General features: G+C 43.0%; 3 protein-coding genes across 6 annotated transcripts; 1 reads left to right on the top strand and 2 right to left on the bottom strand.

Annotated features, from left to right (window-relative positions):
• Window positions 1-1,156: 1,156 nt before the first annotated feature.
• CG44251 (uncharacterized protein) lies at window positions 1,157-5,102 on the bottom strand. Of its 2 annotated transcripts, none has more exons than NM_165965.3 (2): window positions 4,982-5,102; window positions 1,157-2,895 (listed from the first exon to the last, which is right to left on the bottom strand). In NM_165965.3, the coding sequence occupies exons 1-2, from the start codon at window positions 4,983-4,985 to the stop codon at window positions 1,463-1,465; spliced, it is 1,437 nt and encodes a 478-aa protein (NP_725246.1). In that variant the 5' UTR covers window positions 4,986-5,102; the 3' UTR covers window positions 1,157-1,462. The 2 variants fall into 2 exon arrangements, with proteins under 2 accessions (NP_725246.1, NP_001286366.1); NM_001299437.1 differs by lacking the exon at window positions 4,982-5,102 and adding an exon at window positions 2,962-3,018.
• CG44250 (uncharacterized protein) lies at window positions 3,213-5,102 on the bottom strand. Of its 2 annotated transcripts, NM_001169662.2 has the most exons (3): window positions 4,982-5,102; window positions 4,655-4,687; window positions 3,213-4,158 (listed from the first exon to the last, which is right to left on the bottom strand). In NM_001169662.2, exons 1-3 carry the CDS (start codon window positions 4,983-4,985, stop codon window positions 3,302-3,304), a joined length of 894 nt encoding a protein of 297 aa, NP_001163133.1. In that variant the 5' UTR covers window positions 4,986-5,102; the 3' UTR covers window positions 3,213-3,301. The 2 variants fall into 2 exon arrangements, with proteins under 2 accessions (NP_001163133.1, NP_610830.1); NM_136986.4 differs by lacking the exon at window positions 4,655-4,687.
• An 818-nt stretch (window positions 5,103-5,920) lies between these two features.
• CG13321 (uncharacterized protein) lies at window positions 5,921-8,521 on the top strand. 2 transcript variants are annotated; one of them, NM_001299438.1, is made up of 4 exons: window positions 5,921-6,472; window positions 6,767-7,158; window positions 7,310-7,471; window positions 7,585-8,521. In NM_001299438.1, exons 1-4 carry the CDS (start codon window positions 6,466-6,468, stop codon window positions 7,882-7,884), a joined length of 861 nt encoding a protein of 286 aa, NP_001286367.1. In that variant the 5' UTR covers window positions 5,921-6,465; the 3' UTR covers window positions 7,885-8,521. The 2 variants fall into 2 exon arrangements, with proteins under 2 accessions (NP_001286367.1, NP_610831.1); NM_136987.4 differs by having other exon boundaries at window positions 6,362-6,472; window positions 7,585-7,979.
• Window positions 8,522-16,461: the final 7,940 nt, after the last annotated feature.

The raw sequence follows: 16,461 nt of genomic DNA on the forward strand, positions 1-16,461 counted from the left end.
TCAAAATGTTATTTAGCAAGTCAGATAAGCCGAATTGTGGCCAATTTAGACAAGGTTAGTCCAATAGATAATTGCGGCCAGGTATGGTGTTTTCAACCATTTGGCATCATATGGCGAAATTATTTTGGAAGGCGTTTAAAATCGTTTCCATTCAAATGTTCTCTTGGTTACGGACCTAGTCCAATGCGACTATGTTATCTACGGCAAACCAGATTAGTGTTCTAAAAATTCGTTCATATTTATAGACGTGGGATAGAACTTGAACAAAGGTGTATATCAAATATTGGCGAAAGTATTTGTTGATTTACTCAGTGGCGAGTTGCTTATTTTCACAATCTTTGATCTGACTTTTGGGTTCATTTTTTAATATTTAATGAGCTTCCATTACTTCGTATCAACAATGCATTTTTGGTCTGACAATATATATTTCTGTTAAAATTACATTAATTATGTTAATGGGTTTCGAAGTAATAAGTTTAATAAAGAACTGAAATTTGTTTAATTTAAAAAATTAATTGCTTAAAGTGCATATCATTAAAAAAACACATTAAAAGCGTGAAAATATTAAAATATGTAGAATGTGAGTTTAAATTCAAGTTTAAATATTCAAGTTTTTCTGACGGTGTATTTCCAGAGTGCGCATTATGACGCATTCGCTCATATTTACTCTTACCTGTTTCGCCTTTCTCTTTCTTCTCTTTCATCTTGTGCGCCGAGTTGACGTCGAAAAACCAGAATCGTTTAAGAAATCTTGTGTTGGCCAATAACGGATAGTTGTGGGAAATGCCAGATTTGTCTAATCGTTAAAACCCGTGTGGGTTCAAGGAGGTTTTCAAGCATATGGGGTTCTTTGCTAAGCTGGGAATACAGCGTTTTTAATTCCGCACATTAAGCCAAGTTTACTATTCTACGTGATACAATATTATTTTGACCTTAAACTCTCGTGCCCGCAAATCGTTTACTTACCATCTTCTAATTGTAATTTCTATGTTAAGGCGGAAGAACTTTGTTCTTTACGATTTTGTTCAAGCGTTTATGGAAATGTTAAAGAGTCTTTGTTTGTCATAGTATAATTACTAACTTATTTTACACGTGGTAGAACCGACGTAATAAGAAACCCAAACCATAACAAATGATTAAATCCAAAGGCGTCATTAAATAAATAAAACATTTATTACACAACGAACTTTAAAAGTGTGTCAATATAATTAGTGCATAAGTATCTTAACTAGTAAATAAACATGTCGGTTAAATATAATGTGTGTAGAGGTAGTTTCACATTTTGCATTTGGCTTAGATGCATTTAATATTGAGTGCGTATATAAATATAGGTAATTAATAATTAAAATGTAGTTTTTCACAATATACAAAGATATGCCTGGAATAATTTATAGGAACAAAAAATTTGTTTATGGGTTTTCATGGCCTAGCTGCTCTCGGATTTTCCAGATTAAATATGTCTTCAGTAAACCAGGCGGATGGCCTGCTGTCCGTGGTAAATATCGCTCCTAACAAGAACTTCATAGTTGCTCAGACGGATCTCTTGGCCACCGAATGGGATCTGGAGGCATCGGTTGTAGGTCTCAATTACACCGGGTGTCAAGCTGCCGCAGTAGTGACCCCGTCCAATGTAGAGTGGTGCTCCGCCAGGTGTCGTTCCGGCCACAACTGCTCCAGGTGGAACGTTTCCGCCGTAGGATGGCACCCAGTGGTATTTGCCCTTGCCCACCAGCATTTGGTACGATGGCTCAATGATTTCACGACCCCCGTGGGCTATGTAGCCACATCCCTGGCTGGGAATGGCCTTGCCAGGAACATGGACACCACGGTAGTAGGCCCGGCAAACCAGCAATTGCTCCATGTTGCTGTCATGACCTCCAATCACGGCATCGGGAGAGTAATAATAGCCCGGTTCGGCTGATACCCAAACGTCATAGTTGTTGCCATAGCCGTAGGCGTCATATGCCGAAGGAGCAGCACACTCGGCCGGAGTGTAGGACGAGCATCCCGCCTCGTAGGGATTATAGGTGGAAGCGGGTGTAAACGATGGTGCCACGGGAACGGATACTGCGGTCACCTCTGCGGGAACAAATGATGGCGGTGGCGCCACCTCAGCTGGAGTGAACGATGGAGGAGGAGGTGGCATGACCAACACACCACCTGCAGGCGGTGGTGGTGGTGGTGGTCGTGGCATGACCAGCACTCCTCCCGCCGGCGGTGGTGGGGTTGGACTCGGCATCACCATCACACCTCCAACGGGTGGCATGGGATCCGGAGTGGGTGTGTAGGCCGGAGGCCTGTCAGGAAATGGCATCGCAGCCAAATCCGGATATGGATATGGTTTGGCCGGCAGTGGCGGCGCCATTGCCGGTGGAGAAGGTGGTGGCGGCGGCGATAGTGGACACTTTTCCGGCTCCTCTAGTGGAGGAGGTGGTGGCGGCAGCTGCCAGCCAGGAACCACTCTGCGCTCCTCCACCAAAATCTCATAGGAATCCAGACGACGTTCGGCACCGCGAAAAGCGATGAACAAAGCTCGATGGACAGAGGAGATTTTGCCGATAATCAGATGACCCTCATAATGACCACGACCAATGTAAACCGGCTGATCCAGCGATGTGCGTCCACAGAGTACAGCATTCTCCGGAATCACATGATCGTAGCACTTGATCCACACCAGATTCTGACCGCACAGCACCTCGAAGATGTCCTTGGGCAGTGCCTCTCCTCGCTGCGAAATGAATCCCAGTTGCTTGCTCGGCACCACCTTGCAGACCAACATATCGCCCTCGTGCTCCGCCCTGCCCACGTATATCATGGCGCCGTCCTCATCGTTGCCGCCCACCACTGCCTCCTCGGGAAGGGAGGAGTAGGCCGAGGATTGAACCCACTTGTAGGCTGAAAGAAAGATGCATTTTGTTATTTGCTTATTCAGAAGTGATTAGTTTATCATAAAGGACTAACCAATAATATGCTATTTCATCTATAGACATGCAAAAAAATGATGTAGTAATTTTAAATTTCTTTAAAAGTAAATAATGTGGAAGAAAGGTAGAATATAAGGAAATGACCTTCATAGCAAGCCACTATCGTAGCTCATAAATTTTGTAAAACCTGTCTAATCCGACAGTCCATTTTGGCCATATCAGTATAATACATTTGCAGGGATAAGTATTTTAAAAATAGAAGGAACACAAAATGCCCACAGATTTCTTCCGGTATTAACAATCAGTTTATTTGGCTGCGATAACAGTTTGATCTAGACTAAATGCATATGGTATCTGTAGTGTTCCGTTCCTTTAGCTTATTGTCTGCAGAGAATCTCGTACGAGTTGATGCGAATCTCCCGACCTCCGTACGGAATATAGAGGCAACGCTGGCTGGCCGAGATCAGACCCGGTGTCAAACTGCCCTGGTAGTGTCCTCGCCCATAGTACAGCAGCTCTCCATTGCGAGCACGACCCGTGGTTACGGCGTTTGGTGGAATGCTGTGGCCGCAATTCATCCATACATATCCGTAGCCAGTGAGCACCTCGTAGCTGGGCTTCTGGAATTCGTATCCGCCGAAGCAAACGTAGGCGGTTCCCTTGCTCGGCACCACCTTGGCAGGCAGCATTTCACCCTCGTGCATTGCCCTTCCGGCGTAAATGGGAGTACGGTCGGAGTCGTGTCCGGCGATCACTGCGCCCGGAGGAGTGTAACTGGGCGAGGCCGGTACCCAGACGTCGTGCTGCTGCTTGATGAGCACCTCGTAGGTGTTGATGCGCACCTCCTGGCCGCCAAATGGAATGTATAGGCAGCCGTGCGATGGATGAACTTTGCCCACAGTCAAGCTTCCGGCATGATGTCCGCGTCCCACATAGAGCGGCTCGCCCGTTCGCGTCGTTCCGCTCCTCACCGCATTCGGTGGCACTCCACCGCTGGAACTGGGCACCCAGGCAAATCCCTGACCCACCAGCACCTCGTAGTGCGTCTTCGTGTGCTCCGCACCACCGTAGGCCACATAGGCGCATCCCTTGCTCGGTACGACCTTGGCGGGAAGATTCTCGCCTTCGTGAAAGGATCGACCCACATAGATGGGCGTGCGGTCCGAGTCATGGCCACCGATAACCGCGTATGGGGGCAGGGGGCTGTATGGAGACGAGTGCACCCAGGTGTTGTCTGCAAGGAGAAAGGCAGTAGGGCGATAAGTTTGATACCACGCGATAAGATAACCTATCTGTACACAGAGCGAAAACCGGAGAGTAAGTTTCGTGTCCTTTCCATTGGAAATATCTTAAAACTCTACTTGATTGATTTAAATCACTGTTATATTAATATTGTCTTGATAGATATTATATATTGTTATTAAAAAAAAAAAGATTAAGATTTACTAACTTCGTACTTTTTCAAAAGGTAAACATTTATCATCCCGAAGCTGCATTATTAAATGGATACGGTTTTGATTAAAAATTAAGTACAATGTACAATATAATGATTCACTCTATACTCATACTCTCATAGCTTTTTCTCCGTGTACATATTTGGCTTGCTGTACGGTTTTGCGGGTTTGGGTGGTTTTGGGTGGCCTAGGTGGTCTGGGGGCGGGGATCAAATGGGATTTGGGGTTTCACAGAGGCGTAGGGGTTTCACCCTGGGCTCACTGCACTCGTCCTACCAACGGTCACAACTCCTCCTGGCTGCACGGCGCCTGGAAAGAGCAAAGAAAGGCGGAGAACTGTAGAAGTCACTCAATGCTCTTTGCTTTTCTTCCGGCTAATGTGCACAGAGAAAAAAATCGCAATACCAACAGAATTGGTCAGCACTTGCGGATTTCTTCGCCCGTAATTGGGAAATTGAATTTAATTAAGCTAATATGCAACAATATATTTTTTGATTTTGATGATCTTGAAGGTAAATTACACTTATTTCATTAGACTTTGGCATTGCAAAATCATTTTTTTTTTTTTGGTTGCACTTATCAGAGGTTACTCATTCTACTTACCCATTGTGCGTTAATTGTTGATAAGTTATTCCTATGAAAAATAGTTTCTTTTATTCACTTGCGTTCTTCTGACTCCAAAATGCGTCTGAACTGACCAAAGTTTGTCTTTTCACTAAACTATTGGTTTGCAAAAGCCTGACGTTTAAAAACCGAACCAGAGCGATTCGTCACTGCTTCTTATCGGCGAGCTTTTATCTTTCAATTCGCATTTGTACATATATAAAAAAAGAAGTGCAGTTGATATTGGGACCTTTGCTATCACTAATTTTAACTTCCAGTCTCGAAAGCTCCATTTCCAGAAAAGCATTCCATTTATCGATCGAAAATGAATCATTGGCCCAAACAGGCGGTACTTTTGGGAGTAAAAGAAAAAAACAAGTAAATCGAAGCATGTGGACATTGTTTTAAATGTTATTGTTGTGCCCTCTCAACAGGTGGAACCCCAATTAAATAGACCCATAAACAATATGACGCCTGCCAGAAGCGCCCATGCTCAAAAAATCCCCCCCGTTGAAGGGGCGATAAGCATGTCGAAAATTTGTACTTTTAATAGAAAAAGGATCATTCATTTTGAATTATTTTTTACCTACTGAAATATTAAAAATAATCTTTAAACCTTTAGTGTAATGTATGTGCTTATTTTATCTCTTTTAATTAATAATTTCTTTGTAATAACAAACAAACTGATTTCAAAGGACATATGTATGTATGCATTTATGTAAGGCATAAAAGGCATTAAAAAGTATAAATATACATATGTGACTCAGCGGTAACGATATCAATAACTTTATATCGCAATTGACTCATCTTTAGACCAAACAAGTGTCTGTAACTTTACAACAGTTACAGTTAGTTTTCCAAAGGTTTCTCAATTATTAGGTTTATGATTTGAATAATCCACAAGAAGGTTAGGTAACTGTTTACATGTTGGTTCTTATTTTTGTTCTAGAAAAGCATTCCTGAACTTATAGTTGATCCATGGACAGCCACCCTCATACATATAATCTTTTACGAACTTATTGATGAAGTTTATTTTTGACTACCGGCGATAAGATTCGTAGCCAACTGCTTATAGATAAAACCCGCAAAAACAAAAACAAATATTCATGCACAAGATCGATTGAGTAATTTTGGTTGCGCTTCCTGTTTAACCCAGAATTTAAATTGTTTTTACCAAACAAAATCATCCAATATACATTCTGACACACCTGTCAGTTGGTCGCAATGACGAACACCCTCTACGACATGAGGATACCTTTGTGGAACACACACAATCGAACGGTTCAGAGCAGTGTGACTAAGATATCTTATCACTGCCGGCTAACTTGCCGAACTGATAAGCGGAAACAACAGCTTTTAAGGCGCAACCGATGTGCGGGTAGCGACCAGTCGTTGAAGTCAGCCCAAACATAGCGGAGCCAGCGAGTATATAACATCACGTTCCAGACCTAAATCAACATACAAAAAAAGCACACAAATACAACATGGGAGGTGAGAACTGAAGTGCAAAGTTAGTGACTAAGATAATTCTGGCGAAAACGAAAGCATAGTGCCGCAATTAGTCGTGACAAGTGGGCAAGTGTCATCGATACTCCGCGCACCTGACAGCCGAAATCCCTTGGAGCTTTGGTAGCTTTCCATAGATCCAGCGATTCTACACCCTGACAAATAAAAGACAAAAAACCTCTACTGTGGCTGATTAATGGTGTACAGTTGGCCCTCGTTGGCCCAAGTTAACTTATCGCCTCTGACCTTGCTCTATATATATATTTTATTCGCCCTCAGACTACACCTGGATTAGCACCAACGTTTACGGATCCCTGCCCCCAGGAGCCATCCTAGCTGGCCACGACTCCGACCAGGATCCCATCTTTGTGGGCCGTGCCTACCACAATGGAGAGATGCTGCCAGCGAAGGTGGTGCCCGGCAAGCAGCAGGCCTATGTGCCATGGGGCGGTCAGGAGATCAGCAAGCATGACTTCGAGGTCCTTGTCGGTGATCACTTCTCCTGGATCCCGTCCAGTGGTGGATCTGTCCCGCCCCATGCCATCCAAGTGGGCCAGACTGGCGAGGGTGAGCCCCTGTACGTGGGCCGTGGTTACTTCCAGGGCAGCCTCACCCCCGGCAAGGTCCATCCCTCGCACCAGTGTTTGTACATCCCCTACGGCGGACAGGAGGTAGGTCTAACCCTCACTTTGATGTTATGTTGATGGATTCCCTTCATCCCCTCAACAATAACGTTCGAAGACCACGTAGTGACGAATCGCACAAGCAGTGTTTGCAATGTGATAAATCTTAGTAAATCACTTTTATCTTATATCATTTCAGCACCGTCTGGAAGCCTATGAAGTGCTGGTCCAGCCCGAGACGTGGATAGCCTCTAGCGGACGCGGCATTGTTCCCGGAACAGTGGTTGGCGGACACGACGCCGATGGCGATCAGATCTATGTGGGTCGCGCCTACCACGAGGGCGATTTGCTGCCAGCCAAGGTGAGAACCTTAAACTATATACAGCTCGTGTTCCGAAAATGTACACTTGGAGCATTCCATCTTTAAATCTGTTCTGTTGCATCCCACTTTATCTATCCACTTATCCACCACAGGTGATCCCCAACAAGGGCTGTGCCTATGTGCCCTACGGAGGCGGTGAGGTTGTGAAGCACGACTACGAGCTGCTGGCCGGATACGGGTACGGATGGGTGCACGACAGCCATGGCAATGTGCCCGGCAATGCCGTTCTCTGCGGCCGCACTTCCGACGGAGAGCCCCTGTTCATCGGCCGTGCCCACCACCACGGCAGCCTCACTCCCGGCAAGATCCACCAGTCACACCATTGCCTCTACATCCCATTCGACGGCGAGGAGGTCCGCATCGACCACTACGAGGTCCTGGTCAAGGGCTGAGCTGCTACAGCGACTAGACTTTTGTGTTGTCCCCCCGTCGTCTGCCTACTAATTTATAAATCATTTTGTTTCATTAAAAACGTCCTCTGATAAACCAAATGTCCGAAATTTTAATGAAAAATGACAAGACAGCTCATTGTTGTTGCTTGGTAAACACAAGTAATTTGTTTTAACATATTTGATATATTCTATATATTTAATAATCGCCTGCTATGAACGCTACTCTATAGCGAATTAAGTTATGCTCAAGTTTATTGGCATCGCAGCAAAAACAAGGACAGCTTGTCCAGTCATCCCTGGTTTCCATAGCTGTCAAATTCGGACAATGACTCTCCAGGCACGAAAATCCAGCAGCTGCCACAAGTGAGTTGATGATAGACCGGGGTCACTACGCCTTTTGACTTCTAGTCGACCGATTTCGGCGAACTCCAGTAATCAAGAGAGAACTATTACTAAAAGTCAGTGTGGTGGTTCACCGCCAGTTTAATGGTTTCTAGACTTTTGGAGAATCCCTGGTCTTGGTTATTAATATGGATTGAATTTTGCTGGAATATGTATATTTCCTCGCAAAAGCTTCTCGTAGGGAAATGAGAAATTGGGTAAAACGGAATAAAGAAAAGAAATAAAATATGATTCTAATCAATTTTAGTATTGATGTTTTAACAACAACGGGAACCTTTTTTATAAGTTCTTCTTCTGTGGAAAGGCTATTTTGATTTCCGATATATACAACTCAAATGATCTCGTCAAGAAGGGCGATAATCTCATACAACCAAAAAATTCGTTACACCTGAAGTTATGCTTTGTTTTGCAAGCTTTTCCAGAGCTTTCGATTGACTCTCTACATGGCGCGTAGACTTTATGTAAAGATACACCCCCAGGGTCGAATATCTTATTTTTTTTCCCCTCAGCCGCACTCGCTTGCTCTCACTCGCGCTCGCCCTTACTGCTTGCTTGTCATTGGTCGTTTGTTACCGTCGTCGGCAGCGCTATGTTTTCATTGGCTAACTGGAAATCCGGCCGCTCCCGACCTCGAACTTAATTGGTCTTCTGTAGCAAGTTTCTCAGTCTGTGGACGTGGCCAACTAAAAGTGGCAGGTGGCCAAGACAAGGCGTTTCCTATCACATTTCATTTACAAGTTAATTTTCCACCAGAGTCCTTAGCGACTTGATAATTTCGCTATTGTCCAAAGGGGTATATTAGATTTTAAAAATACGTTTTTACTGATACTCACGCAAAAGGTTCATGAAGAGAAATCTTTTCGCTCCAAACTGGTTTTGGTAGGCCGCCTCCCAGGTCTCAAAATGCCGTCGCTACTTCCACCTATACTGAATCCAACGAAAGACAAAACAGTAAAGGCAGATTATTTGTAAACATTTAGCTTTAACACCTGGAAGTCAGCTTTGTAGATCTTAATCGCTGCGGACGGCATCTCAGGTAGTGGTACTATACATACACGTAAAATTTATAAATAAAATATTATAAATTAAAAACAGATAGTTAAGTAGACATAGGTCAAAGTTAGAGAAATATTAACTAACTTATATTTTTTTGAACTTAACGTCTGTGACCTATAATTAAAGGGGAATTATTTTTAAGCTAAGAATTCCAAATTATATGTCACATTTAAACATATTTTTATGTTGCATATCGAAGGTTAATCAAATGTTTAGGGCACACAAAAGCCCTAAAATCCCATGTTTTTAGTTCAAAGACAAATCTGTTGTACACTGGATTGTACATTGTAACATATGTAGCTTAAAGTTCTAAATGTTTAATGGTTCGAATGCATTTCTGGTTTCAGTACTAAGCATTCCCCATTCTACAATACAAAAAAACATCTATCGCCAATATCCAAAATGCAATAACACTGAAGATAAAATCTTAAATAACTTTGCAGATTAAACAAAGCGATCCAATTTAATATTTCTACCTGACCATGTTACCCCTTTTTACTAAGCCCGTTTTTATTTGAATATCAGACACCCCAATGTGTAACCACCAGCTTTCCGAACGACTGTCAATTTCAGACTTTGCAGCGGCAGAGTCATAACTTTAAAGCCATACAAGGAGTACGGGTTGCGGGACATGGGAAGACCCACCCCCTGGCGAATAACCCTCGGCCAATATAAATTCTTGTAATTTAATTTCGCTATTGCAAAGCAAGCGCACTCACATACTCGTAATCCGTGCCATACAGCGTCAGCAGTGCCACGTAAAATCTCGCATTTATTTTCCCGGAGAAGAGATATTAAAAGGCAACTGTGATGCTATCGGAGACCACATCCCATTGAAGCCGAAGCCCAGCTTCCTTTGCTTTTTTACCGCCAACCCTCGGAATAACTGTGAAAATGCTCGACATTCCAGGGCCCAAGCAACAATAACAAACGGGGACGGGACGACTATCAGTTTCAGTTTCTACAGACGAGAGGAATGACAAAATTTCGCCTCTGGCCTGTCACTGTATCTGAACCTCGTCGTCTATGCATGTATCCGTATCCGTGTTCGTATATTTGTATCCGTATCTCAGTCTCTGTATCTTTTCGCAGGGCACATCATTTAGCTGGCAACGAATGAAGCCGTTTTGTAGAAGGGCTCTACCAGCATATGTACATAGGTTTTCATATGCCGCCGTGTGGTACATAGGGGAAAATTTCTATATACAACAAAGGCGATACAATTAGTTGAAAAAGCCCAAGTGCGATTCGATGTCGTTATATCTGTGTGTGGAGTATGGTGTGTGTTCTGTGCGAAAGGGAGGGTTGCTCTGCCGACGTCGCTGCTACGAAGGTATTACTTTTTTTTTAGACCAGCAGTACGGGTCTTCATCCTGTTTCGTTAGCGAACAACGGGGCAAAACGAAAAACTGAAAAATGTACATAAAATGGAAATGAGAGGCTTTTGTTGAACGCACGGCGATGGGCGTTTCGGTATATAAATCGACACCGAAACCGAAAACCTTTCTCGAATTTAAAACCCCGGCTCTCGACGCCTACGTCGATCCGGGCAGCGACGCCAGCGCAGGCAGCGCATGAAGCTGTACACTCAGACAAATAGCGCGACCCATTAAAGGCATATAATGCAAAAAATATGAATGCTCCCTAGTAATATTGTGTTTTATATTAATTTGCAATTATGTATCTTGTTATACAAATTATTGTGGATATAATTACATTTCTGAAGAAACTGTATGCAGATAGGAAATTTTTGGCAGTGCATCGCAGGCAATTTGGAAAATAATAATCTCGATCCTTTCTTTGTTATGTAATCTACTCAGATTCAAGTTCGAAATAATTATCTAATTCCTGCAAGTGTAGACGCCAAGCGAAGACTTCGACAGCGCTTCTTCTAATTAGTTTTCGGAGTCTAAAAATAAGTTTTAGTAGATCTGCGGGGCAGCGGGTGCGGTGCGTCTGAGGGTTAGAGTGATATGGTACATGTTTCTCATCTGCTGCGTGATAATTCAATTAGGAATGTGTGAATCAGCAACAACAACAAACAGAGCTGAAGCAGAGTTGCAGCGTTGCAGCGTTGCAGCGGAAGTGCAGGCGAAAGAGGGAGGAAAACAAGCAAAGGGGGCGACGGAAAGCGGGAAAGAGGAAGAGAGGCAAGAAGGAAAAGTGTCTTTCCTCAATAGAAAGACCAGAGTAAAGAGGAATATGCGTGAAGAGAGGGTGAGATAGAGATAGAGAGAGAAACAAGGAGAGAAAGAGTGGGAAGGCGGAAAGAAAAACCATCCATGTCCATGTCCATTCCATGTTGCATGCAACCCTGTTTTGCTTTTTTTTTTCCAACCTGGATGTGGCAGGAACAGAAAGTTGGTGCCTGTGCTATGCTGCTGTTGCTGCTGCTGCCTTTGCCACGGCAACAATTTATGTGCATGTATTTGTGCTCGTACATAAAAATAGCGGTCGAGGCAGCAACGACGCCAGCAGAGCCACAGCCAAAAGCAGAGCAAAAGCAGAGGCGGAGAGGCAGACGCAAATACCCTGTGCCTGTGTCGTGGAAGGGGCACGGGGTGGGGGTGCTGCAGAGTGGAACGCACAGAGGCACAGAGAGTGTGGGAAAGGGGGGTTGAGGGCACTATGTGCGCAGCTTGTGCGCCTCGAAAATACATATTTCAGCATGAAGCATAGGCATGGGACATTGAGTGCGACACAGTGGCGCCGACTAGAGGGGATCACTTTGGTACGGTATCCACTGAATAGCTCTTAAAATATCATTACTAATTTCTTAAAAAAAATAAAATAATTGTTAACTATGCCATAAAACCAATAATCATTTTCATTTATCTAATAATATTATAAAATAAATATTTAAATCTAAAAAAAACTTTTTTATTTTATCCGTTAAATAACTTTGTAATATTAGATGCTAGCCAGAAACCAGAAACCTCTGCTTAACTTATGCTATAGCATGGATATTAACTCTCACCCCAGCACCCTGTTAACCTCGAAGCCACCCCTACCACTGCGCCCCTGGCCGAGTATCTTGTATCTTGCAGTTTGCTGTGCATACACAGGCACATGCGACTTTGTATGTACAAAGTGCCATGTACAGCATTTGGTAGGTAGGTATGTATGTGCACACATATGTGGCTGCATTTACGCTGTGTTCGCTATGTACTCAAGTGTGCGATAGTGTCGAGGACGTTAACGTTGGAAAATGCCAGCAACAACGACAACAACAACAAGAGCCAAGAGTTCGGCAACGGTCGCATTACCAATTTAAATTCCCATCCAATGTCCGCACGTAACGTAACGAAATCGGCGGACGAAAGAGTATTTAATGAGCGCGTTGCCAGAACAACGTGATATATTCGTTTGCCTTTGTTGTTGCCTCCAAGTGGTATATGTATGTATGTATGTATTTGTACGGTATATACGGTACAGCTGTCTGTGTGCGCTATCAAATTAGGTTCATTTGCTGCCTTTGGCAGTACGGCTGCTGACGCTTCTTTGCCTGCCACTCACTCGCCTCATACACTTTCTGTCGCTCCAGTGGCCAAAAGCACCCTTCGTGCAACTGCTCAGCGATGCCCCTACCCCAGTTTTGTTCTTCTTGGACGTCAAGTGGGCGGGCGAATGTGAGTGTGTGCGTGTGTGTGTGTGTGTGTGTACATGAACGTACTTATCGCCTATGTAAACCGCACGGCTCACTGGCTGCGCGTTGCTTTCGTTACTGCCTTCGTCACTGCGGTTTCTGACTTTTTTGTACATGTACTGAGTACATAGAAAGGCATCGCCTGAGTGGTTCACATAGTCGTCAATGAAGAACCCCCACCCCTCGCCAGCTCGTAAAAACAGCCCCTCAAAACGCTGCGGCATGCTGATAATTCAATAAGCAGAGCCCACGAAATAAAGAACTCAGACCCACGTTGATGAGTCGCTCCTGCGTAAATACAGTCATACTTCCAAAGTTGGCTACAAAATGAGGACCCTTTTCATTTTTTTTTTATTCAAAAAAATTGAGCACAAGAAAGACTTTTTTTATAAAAGAAAAAAAAGGCTTAAAATAGGGTGACCATTCCGGCTGACACTTTTATATTAAAAAATATGCAAAAAAATTGAACACAATAAGTAGCAAAACGTGTTATGTTAAACCTTTACAAAGTACAAAAGACAAAAAATTAAATTGGCATCGTAGAAAGCATTTCCATGGATCGTGGATTGCTTATTTAAGACATTGTACAGGGTTTAATTCGAAATTAACACTCACTTTTTTTTTTAGAGTCTATACCATTTTTTCAAGACTTTTTTTCAACCATTGATATCAGTTCTTTTTAAAGGGGGTAAGCTTGTATTATTAGTAAGACTGTGTCCTGAATAAATTAAGCCAATATGAAACCCATGTCCTGAACAAATGTCTAACAATGACCAAATTTCGTACTTCTTGCTGTATAATTTGAAATTCAAAACTTTCAAAATGGAAAAACTTCAAAACTCAAATCTTTGAAGTGCAGGCTACCTCAGACTTTCGGCCTGATGAAGTTCGGGTTATAGAGATGCTAAGGTAAAGCATAACCACAAGAAAAAGCCCAAGTACTTTGTGTGGTCGTTTGGCGTATTCCTTGCGCTTGTGTGGACTCTCGACCCAACACTCGACATCATTATGGCCAAGGGAACGGGAAAAGACTCACTCGGTTCAGACGACTGAGCTGCTGCCTGCAAATAGCAATGTCATGCAGCTGTCTCAGCATCAGCTTCTGCACCACTCCACACCAATCCATACCATACCACACCACACCACACCGCACCACAACAGAGCACAAGGCTCACCGCAAGCCACCCATCTGCCACCCAGAACCCCTCGTCGACCCACTGAAAGCGCCACACGGACAACGACGGAACGGTGGCAACTTCATTTGCAATGCAAACAGAAAAACCCGACCGAGGAGAGAGGAGCTTCGCTTCAGTTCAGTTGTGTAATCAACTAATTACAACAGCCACCGAAGCTGGCGCCATTAGGCATCATCATCCAGCAGTCCAGGCCATGACAAAACCCCACTCATTTGTCTTGCCGAAGTGACTTTTAAGCATTGGCGAGCATATTTTGCCAAACGAAAACGAAAGCCAAATCCCCGCCAGTTTGAGACAATTGAGTAGTCCTGCCACTCGAATCAATCAATTCTCCGCAGTCCTCAGATCCACTCAATGGTAAACCCCTCATCCTAAGACTAATACTTATTGCTCTCGCCGTTCCACGAACTGCAACACTGCGAAAATTTGGCACTGCACAGCTTTCAAAAGAAAGTTCTATGTTTTGGATCAATCAAACATCATATAACTAAAACATCATATAACATCGACACCATTATAAACATCATATTTTAACATTTTCTACCGATTTATAAGTGGCTTTACACCAAGAACTTTTTTTTTATATCTTTTGTGTAAATCAAACTAGAATTATTACAGTGGAGCTATCAATCACCATTAAAAATGTAGCAAATGCAGGGAAGATATCTCCTCGTCCTGCTAAGGACACTTTGGAACAGTTAAGATATCTTATTTATAAAATATTGCAATAGTGAAAATCATAAATCGAAAAGAACAACTTATTAAGGTTACGTTTTTAAAATGCAATGTAGGACTTTGAAGAACACCCTTTTTGATTAAAGTTTGAGAAAAAAAGATAATCCTTCAATCCAAAACTTCATTCTCGTTAGCCCTTATTCCCACAGTGCAATCTCGGAGTTATTATTCCTGTTTCCGGTTCAGGATTCTCAATGATTTCGCCCTGTCTTGAGTCCGTCGAAGAACTCCGGCGTCTCCTTGACGCAACGCTCCTTCTGCCCTCCACCTTTGGTAAATTGATACTTTTTTTTTGGTTTTTTTTTTTTTTGGGTCTTTGGGATTCGCATTTTTTGTCAGGCACGCAAAAAATAAGCCAACAGGGAGCGGGACAACTTGAGACCCGAGCTGCGCACTGCGGATGCCATCCATATTCATAATGGCACACTAATTGGATCTTAATTCTGGCATTTTATTTGATTACACGACCGAATTATGTCTGATGAATTCAATTAGATCGCGAAAAGTGTTACCGACATTGACACTTGTTAGGCAAATTTGCTGAATTATGGAATGGAAATGCAAAACGGTGGAAGTTCGTGTAGTTATCATCTGGTCAACTGGTAATTGATATCTTTGGTTTCCTTCGTCTTGATCCTAGCACTTAACCGGAAGGGGCCAACTGTCGTGAAAATTAATATCAATATCTAACTAAACTAACAATTGACTCATTTCTCTAATTTTCCCATTCACCGCAGTTGCTTTGATCAAATGCATAGGCATCCGCCAATGACGCAGTTCAACTGTTTGTGATTAATGAATTCAGATTGAATTACACGGCACAACCTGTGCCAAGCAGTTTGGCCCCGTTCTCTTGGTGGCGCGGGTCGGCATACATGGAAATAAGCCGAGGGGAAAACTTGGCCATAACTGCCTTTGATTGGAAGCAAAAGTTTCGACTTGGAAGAAGTTTAGCACGGCAGGTCGAAAAACTGCGCACGTCCTTTGAGCAATTCGTTTTGGGGTGCTCTTAAACAGGCATTTACGTGCTTACCATTTGTTACATAATCACAATAAATTAGCCCAGCAACAACGACAAGTTCAAGTGCTCAGCAGATGAAATTTAATTAGCAATCACACGGCTGTCCATCCATTTGCGAGCGCTACAAGTGACTGATGGATAGATGATCGATGTGCCACTTAACAAGTTGTTGTAACAAAGTCGTACTATTCGTACTATATTCGCGGATACAAAATTTACAAATTAGATTAGATTAAAAGAAACTTATGTATAGAATTGATATTATGTGACTTTGTAGGTTTTTGTATCTTAAACTAATTCCAATTTAAATTCATCCAATCTAGTGCATTAGATTCTTAATTTCTGAAGCAGAACATGTAGTTCTAATTGGTTATTCAAGCTTTTCTTACTAGTTCTCTAAAAACCCATATATATCCAACATCAAATCTCAAGTTCCTCCAAAATACACGTTTTAAAAGTAAGTTTCATTAAACCCAAGTTCACATTAACCTATTTAGTGTTCGCAATTAGCTCCGATTAGT

Source organism: Drosophila melanogaster, chromosome 2R, assembly GCF_000001215.4.
Source record: "Drosophila melanogaster chromosome 2R".
Classification (NCBI taxonomy): domain Eukaryota; kingdom Metazoa; phylum Arthropoda; class Insecta; order Diptera; family Drosophilidae; genus Drosophila; species Drosophila melanogaster.

Excerpts from the sequence above, each read along its gene's own strand:
- CG44250 (NM_001169662.2), bottom strand. Across the intron at positions 4,159-4,654 it reads AGGAGGAGTTGTGACCGTTG|ACAACACCTGGGTGCACTCG; the intron begins GTAGGACGAGTG and ends TTCTCCTTGCAG.
- CG13321 (NM_001299438.1), top strand. Across the intron at positions 7,159-7,309 it reads TCCCCTACGGCGGACAGGAG|CACCGTCTGGAAGCCTATGA; the intron begins GTAGGTCTAACC and ends ATATCATTTCAG. Across the intron at positions 7,472-7,584 it reads GCGATTTGCTGCCAGCCAAG|GTGATCCCCAACAAGGGCTG; the intron begins GTGAGAACCTTA and ends TATCCACCACAG.